The sequence below is a fragment of the Cebidichthys violaceus genome, unplaced genomic scaffold (genome assembly GCF_023349555.1).
Source record: "Cebidichthys violaceus isolate CVI_PGR_0920_01 unplaced genomic scaffold, fCebVio1.0.p SCAF_11, whole genome shotgun sequence".
Lineage (NCBI taxonomy): Eukaryota > Metazoa > Chordata > Actinopteri > Perciformes > Stichaeidae > Cebidichthys > Cebidichthys violaceus.
In genome coordinates, this window is record NW_027176274.1 from 1,217,737 (window position 1) to 1,225,441 (window position 7,705).

At 42.4% G+C, this 7,705-nt stretch overlaps 2 protein-coding genes across 3 annotated transcripts in view; one reads left to right on the forward strand and one right to left on the reverse strand.

Annotated features, from left to right (window-relative positions):
• Position 1: 1 nt before the first annotated feature.
• Positions 2 to 6,361, reverse strand: hspbap1 (hspb associated protein 1). Of its 2 annotated transcripts, none has more exons than XM_068736669.1 (8): positions 6,261 to 6,361; positions 4,931 to 5,129; positions 4,545 to 4,732; positions 3,523 to 3,659; positions 2,621 to 2,792; positions 2,137 to 2,220; positions 1,696 to 1,794; positions 2 to 971 (listed from the first exon to the last, which is right to left on the reverse strand). In XM_068736669.1, exons 2-8 carry the CDS (start codon positions 5,124 to 5,126, stop codon positions 531 to 533), a joined length of 1,317 nt encoding a protein of 438 aa, XP_068592770.1. In that variant the 5' UTR covers positions 5,127 to 5,129; positions 6,261 to 6,361; the 3' UTR covers positions 2 to 530. The 2 variants fall into 2 exon arrangements, with proteins under 2 accessions (XP_068592770.1, XP_068592778.1); XM_068736677.1 differs by lacking the exon at positions 6,261 to 6,361 and adding an exon at positions 5,751 to 5,771.
• A 141-nt stretch (positions 6,362 to 6,502) lies between these two features.
• The window catches only part of slc49a4 (solute carrier family 49 member 4), a 14,016-nt gene continuing 12,813 nt past the window's right edge, over positions 6,503 to 7,705 (forward strand). The window contains exon 1 of the mRNA XM_068733765.1: positions 6,503 to 6,936. Coding sequence (XP_068589866.1) covers positions 6,642 to 6,936 — 295 coding nt within the window. The 5' untranslated portion in view covers positions 6,503 to 6,641. The remainder of the gene's footprint in view (positions 6,937 to 7,705) is intronic.

Below are 7,705 nucleotides of genomic sequence, written 5' to 3' on the forward strand. Positions count from 1 at the left end.
CTCAATCTCTAGTTTTAATAACGAAAGAAATCAGTAAATCATAAAGAAAGAAATCAGTTTTCATGTTAAAACTGAATATCTTCAATCAGGTCTCTTCTTCTTCTTCTGTTCATGTCGGTGGAAAACAAAGTGCAGGACATCTCATGTATTAATGTATTTAACGTCTATTTCTAAAAGATCTCATTTACTTTGTCCTCGTACTCGTTCACGTCTTTCCTCAGCATTACGTGGTCGTCCAGCGACACGGAGACATTACGCACCGAACAAATGTCCACCATCTTCAACATGTCGGCCGTATCATCTTGAATTGGGAGGCTCATTAGCATACTAAACTGATTCTGGTGGCCATGTTTCTGAACCCAAACCGGATTATCGCTGTGCAGGAAAACAACAACACGAGGAAACGTTGGCGTCACGTTACGATTAGCCGTGACTTCTCACATCCGGGGGTTAAACATCTCGGGGGGACGAGGCGGGAGGAGACAGGAGGTCCCGGTGAAGGAAGCGTTGAACCAGCAGCTTTGGGCTCATTACACGTGGTCGGTGCTGCTGCGACTTCCTGTGTGTCGCTCCAGTAGGAGCTCCGTGACCCGGGAGATGACATCCGGGTGCAGCAGACAGTCCAGCAGGTCGTTAGTGGTTATGGTGGCGAGCAGCAGCTCCTCGTGGGTCTCGTCTGCAGGGCCAGCTGGTCTGCATCGAGGTAAACCGCCTCCACGTTCTTCTTCGTCCTCCTGGGATTTGACCTCCAGATGTTTCGTGGTTTCCGGTGAGACCGGGATGAGATGTGGTCCAAAGGGAACCCTGAAGGCCACAGAAGCCTTGATTCTGTCCTTTATTTGTCCTCCGGAGTCCCGTTTGACCGGACCGGCGTCTCTCCGGTCCCGGGCCGGTTCGTTGGGTCTTTGGACACAAGCTCTCAGGGCCAGGTTCACACTCCGCATGTTGTCCTGATGAGACGCCACGCCGTCCTGCAGGGACCACCACAGACCAGATGTTACAGAGAGCTCCTTTACAGTAAGAACGGTCTCGCTGTCCCCTGAGAGTCTACGGTCACGTTGGTCCGTAGGGTCGACTGTGTTCAGAACACGCTTTAAAGTGACAACGTGTTGACTTTTCACCACACAAAAAGTATGAATTAAATATGAATAAATGAAACATCGTTTAAAGTTAAAGGAATCGAGTAGCGACAGATATAGAAAATAATGTTCAATGTTAGTAATTATATCAGATACACTTTTACACATAAGCAAAACAAAAACAACTTATTTTGATACGTTTTTAGTCAAATTAATTAATTAAAAAAAATATTAATAAGACAAAATTCACTTTTGCCTTTTTTGGACATTTTAGAAATTCAACGTTAAACCTCCCAACCTGTGATTGTTTTACATAACTATTTTTATTATCTAGGGCTTTATACATAATTATATTTGACATGTTAATCATAATTTATCTAATCAAAGTGTTGATGTCTTTTATTAATCTGTTGTTTTGTTTTTGTAATTTACTCGATGTCATTATCTCTTAATTAAGGATCGACATGAGCAGCAACTCCTAACCGTCACACAGAACAGTGAGAAGTGAAATATTTAACTATCTCACACGTCTCAGCCTTTTAGTACTACTTGTGTTTCCTGACCGTGTGTAATAACAATGTAACGACAGACGTGAGGCAGTAATAGCCGTTATTACCTCAGTGGGGTTGAGCCAGTCGTCGGCGTCGTCTCTCTTAAAGGCACAGACGACGGTCTTGGTCACGGCCTCGCCGACTCGCTCCACGTCGTCCTCTTCCTGTGTCGGAGCAGAGAACCCAAAACATGAAGGACATGAAGAACACAGAACATGAAGAACACAGAACATGAAGAACCCAGAACATGAAGAACACAGAACATGAAGAACCCAGAACATGAAGAACACGAAGAACATGAAGAACACAGAACACAGAACACAAAGAACACGAAGAACATGAACAACACAGAACACAAAGAACACATGAAGAACACAAAGAACCCAGAACATGAAGAACACGAAGAACCCAGAACATGAACACGAAGAACACAGAACATGAACACGAACACAGAACATGAAGAAGCAGGATGTAGTTCTCCGGGTCAGGACGTGGTTTATCCTCACCTGCTCGATCCAGGAGTTGACGCTGACCGTGACGGGGTCCAGAGACTCCACATAGTGCCACCAGTGAGTGGGGACATACAGCACCTGAACAGGTAGAAACACAGTCACTCCCTGAAGACCACCGTACTGATACCAGCCACTAGAGGGTGGCAGAGCCCTCCTTCATTCACACTGTGACCTCATTAGAACGCATTGATTTACTCCTCAGCAGCGATGCATTCAGGGACAAGAGGAATCATCTATACTTTAGATTTGATTTACAGAGCTGGAGCCAAAACTGTTCATTCTGTTTAAAGAGAATCATTTAAGTCAACTTCCTCTTTGATTTGGAGAATTAAGAAGTCAATAATTAACATCCAGAGTCCCGACTTTAAGATGGATGGATAGATGGCTTTTATATTTCTGGTCCAGGGACATCATTAGTTTTCACATTCAGCAGATAATGTGAAGATATTTCTACATTATTACAATCAGGAGTCCTGACCTGTCCAGGCTGCAGGGTGACAACGTGAGCTCTGGATCCACGAAACGCCGGGAACCTCCTCAGGTCCGGGTGGACCACGTGGACCCGGCTGAAGACGCTGGACTCCTCGTAGGGGATCCTGGTCGGGTAGAGGTTCGCGGTGTCCTCTGGAGGAAACAGGTGCCAGCGCTTCCTGCCGAAGGAAACCACCGTTTGTTAGAAGTTAATCCAGATGTTTGGTCGGGAGGCTAAGCAGCTCCTCTGGGGTCACGAGGTGGAAGAAACACTCGTCATGCTGGACACAAACCTGCCGTTTGGCTCATTTTATGTCTCCAGTGTAGCATAGAACCAAAGCTAGCTAGCTAGCCAGCCAGCTGTCAGCTAGCTTTCTTATTCACCATGCTTTAATGCTACAGTGGTGACAGGAAATGGTGGAATTAGAAAGCTAGAAACGGTATCACTCTCCTGGTGTTAGCAAAGCGCTGTGATAAGGGTGTGAATGTGAAGCTTTAAGTTGTTACATTTTACTAATTTAGCGGCTGGCTGGCTAGCTAGCTAGCTAGCTAGCGTGCTAATTCCACCATGCTTTAATGCTACACTGGTGAACAAGTTGTCCCTCATCTGGTGACAGCAACTGTAGAACCTGACCTCAGCGAGTCCACGTGTTACCCAAGTTTGTTTAGTTTATGGGGAAGTTAGCCCGCTACATAAAAATGGCCGCCGCTCTGACCGTCCTGCCACGTTGATTTGAATGTGAACATCAATTTATGAGTTTTTAAATTGTCTCACTGAGCGTTCTGTTGTGATTATTGTCTTGTTTTTGCTGCTTTGTAAACTGTTTTTAAAAAAAGTGCTCTATAAATATTATTATTACTTTATCACACACACTCACACACACTCACACACACACACACACACCTTACCGTCCTTGTACCTGCAGCACCAGGTTAAAGCCGTATGAGTCCAGGTGACACGGTGTGTTGGCTCCTCGTGTTCCGACCCATAAGGTGCTCGCTCTCCCGTCACGGCCCTCAAAACCAAAGTCAGACCACTTCACATCCTACACACACACACACACACACACACACACACACACACACACACACACACACACACACACACACACACACACACACACACACCATTATGGAAGCACATTTATGAAGTGAAAAAGAAGTGAGAACCGTGTGACTTTTGAATGGAAAGTTCTTTGACAGGACCATTAGAACCAACGGACGTCTCCGGCGACAGCATTTGTCGTCTCTGAGGAGAATAATGAGGTCATCACCAAACAGACAGACAGCTGTGAGTGACGGACGTTCATCCTGCCCACCGGCTCCAAGAGAGTCAGCTGGGAATAACTGGCCCAATGAAAAGGTGTGTGTATGTATGTATGTGTGTATGTGTGTATGTATGTATGTGTGTATGTGTGTATGTGTGTATGTATGTATGTATGTATGTGTGTATGTGTGTATGTATGTATGTATGTATGTATGTATGTATGTGTGTATGTATGTATGTATGTATGTATGTATGTATGTATGTGTGTATGTGTGTATGTGTGTATGTGTGTATGTATGTATGTGTGTATGTGTGTATGTGTGTATGTGTGTATGTATGTATGTATGTATGTATGTATGAATGAATGAATGTATACTTCTGGAATGGTTGACAATGCCAAGCTGTCGTTTGGTAAATAAATGAAGTAAAATAGTTCTTACAATGTTAAAGTAAAAGAATATGTGACTCGTACTTGTTTTGGTAAATGTACATTAAATATTGACATTAACATGAAGGTACTGTGGAACCAAAGGTTCAGCAAGACAATGACTGAAACGTTGCTGCAGCGTTGTGTTGATGGTTCTGCGATGGTTCTGTGATGGTTCTGTGATGAGGTGTTGTGCGGTGAGATAAGTGACCCGACATCCAACAGGAGGCTGACTACCTCAAACATGGAGGGCCGGTCTTCAAACAGCATGGCGATGTACTTGTAGTCGGCGTAGGCCCAGTACTCTGAGTTTGGGTATTCACAGAAAGGCCCCACATTAGGAGGTCCGGCCCGGTCCCGGGTCCAGCTGAGAAAGTCCTCCAGCCGGGCCTCCACGTAGGAACACTGGGTTTCAAACAGAGGAGCTGCAGAGAGCGAGAAGGAGTTTCTGTGAAACGGTGTGCTTCAAATAAATACAGAATATACAATCCATGAAGCAGAATCGCAGCACGACGCGTCATCACAGAGGCATGAAGTTTGACTTCACCCGCTTCTAAGAGAGTTTTCAGTAAACAAAGAGCATCTGATTGATGGCGTTTATGATCGTGTATATGTGTTCTTACTGTTGGTCTCCTCTTTTCTCCCCAGTCTGAATCGGAGGACGTTGTCCCCCAGACAGTGAGACAGACGCTCAGCGGTCCAGAGGAGAGCCGGCCAGCCGGCGGCCATGTTGGTGAAGACCGTGGGCGTCTGCAGATGACGGAGGATCCTCTGGGTCTCCTCTGGACTAAAGGGTTTGGTGGAGGCGGGGTCCGCCATGACCTGCAGTAAAACAGCAACGAGAGCGTTTCATCACACAGGACGCAGACAAAGGCTAGCCCACAGATACACTGCTGTTTAAGACGTCAGGACCAGACGCTACTCTAGTTAAGACACGTCTTCTCTTCTGTGGGATGAAGGTCAACAACAACAACAACAACAACAACTAAACGGTTCATCAGTTCACGTGACTGTCACAAGTAGCTCACTGATAACGACACCATTGATCTGTCTGAGTCTATTCGTTTTTAGATTCTTTAGAAACAGGAAGTGTTGAAAATGAGTGAATATTTATCTGCTAAATCAAACTGTTTACAGGATGTTCAACCTTTGATCCTTCATAACATTTAATGCTTCACTTCTTTCTTTACAGTTATGAATATGAATATGAGTTTGATTATAATCCCTCCTCTCTATAGTGGAGGTTAATTTATCTTTGTGATTCTTCACAGATCAGTTTGTTTGTTGTTGTTTGTTTCAGAGTCTAGATGCCTCGGTTCATGCTCGGAGTATAAACAGAAGCAGCTCTTCACAGGTTACTCTACGTTTAACATGTAAATGTGTTGTGAGTACATTAAAGAATACTCTAAATACTTCACGTGGTATTGTACGAAGCAAACGCACCCGTGAGAGGATTTTCAGCAAGAAGCCCTCTCTGGTGTACAAAGAATAAAACCCACTTTATGTCTCATAATTTATCTTTTTTTGTAAATTCAAATAAATAAACAATAACTTTATTTGTAGTGACTTTTATTTCTTTGAGTAGTTATTTTATTTTTATTTCGTTTTGCTGGCGGAAATGGTCTTCCACAAGTTCCTCACTGTGAAGCACTTTAATGTCAGTAACAAGCTAACTAGCTAGCTAGCTGTACGTGACAGAATAAGCTGACGTGGGTAGCGTTTAGTAGCTTTATAACTTTAGAGAGCATTTGCTTGAGAACACAAGTCGGAATGGACAAAGTTAACTTCTCTACTTGTCAAACTATCATCACCGGAGATTAGTTTCAGCTCTATTTATGAACGGTGCGCTAGCTAACAAACGAGCTAACCCGCCACTGTCACGCTAGCAGCTATCCCAGGAATGCTAACGTTAGCTTCGTGGAAAAGAGAGAGAGTCTCTCTTCAACAACTCACCTTTTACTCCACGTGCAGCTGAGGTTCGGACAGGAAGTAAACAAACACCACATGACCAGCTTCCGTGTCACTTCACCCGCCGCCTCACTGGTGTGAAATCGACTCCATTGCGGCTCTGCGGTCGCTACAACGGCCCAACTCACGCTAATGCACCAGACGAGCCAAAATGGCGGCGAGAGCGACTACAGTTTCCTCCCGCTTCCCCTTAAACTATTTCCGCTCGGGCATGCGCAGAAGTACATTTAAGCGACAATAACAGAAGCTAGTATCGGTCTGTTTGTTGTTTAGTGTGATCGACTGAAAGCCCGGTAAAAACGTGCGTTTAATACGGGCCGTTAGAACCGTTAGAACCGTTAACACCCCCGGACTTTAACCGTTAAAATGGGCTCCGGGGGTTCGAGCGCCGAGGCCGAACGAGAGCCGCTTCTCGTGCCCTCTCACGCGGAGCCCGACAGTCCGGTTCACAGCCGGGTGTACGGGAGAAGATGGCTGGTTCTGGCGCTGTTCTCCCTGCTGGGCTTCATGCAGGGCATGGTGTGGAACTTCTGGGGGCCCATCCAGAACTCTGCGGTCCAAGCGTTCGGCTTCAGTAGCTCCGACATCGCGGTGCTGGTTCTGTGGGGCCCGGTGGGCTTCGTCCCGTGGCTGCTGTTCATGTGGCTGATGGACAAAAAAGGTGAGCTTTGGGAACACTGTGTCCTGTTACAATAGTATAATGATATCTATACATATTATTGTGTTTATTTATATATTATCATGCTGCTATTGAAAAGTATCAGGCCCCAACAATATTATTAAAAACACACACAAAAAAATAGTTTATAAAGTTCATACAAAATAAAAGTTGAGAGATAATATAAATTATGATAATATAAATGATAATAATATAATATACATGATTATAATGTAATATAAATGATAATAATATAATATACATGATTATAATATAAATTATAATAATACAATATAATACAAATTATGATAATATAATATACATTATAATAATATAATATAAATTATATATAATATAAATTATATATGATATAATATAAATGATAATAATATAAATGATAATATAATATAAATTATATTAATAATATAATACACATGATTATAATATAATATAAATGATATATGATATAATATAAATGATAATAATATAATACAAATGATAGATAATATAATATAATATACATGATTATAATATAATATACATGATTATAATATAAATGATATATAATATAATATAAATTATAATAATATAAATGATAATAATATATAAATGATAATAATATAATATAAATGTTTAGTTTATATAAAAGTTGAAATAAAATAATAATAATAATAATAGGAATATCAACCTCCTGTTAAATCCTAAAAACACATTTTAAAGTGAAGTTAAATAAGAGATAATATAATACAGGTCCACCTCAAACCTGCTTTTA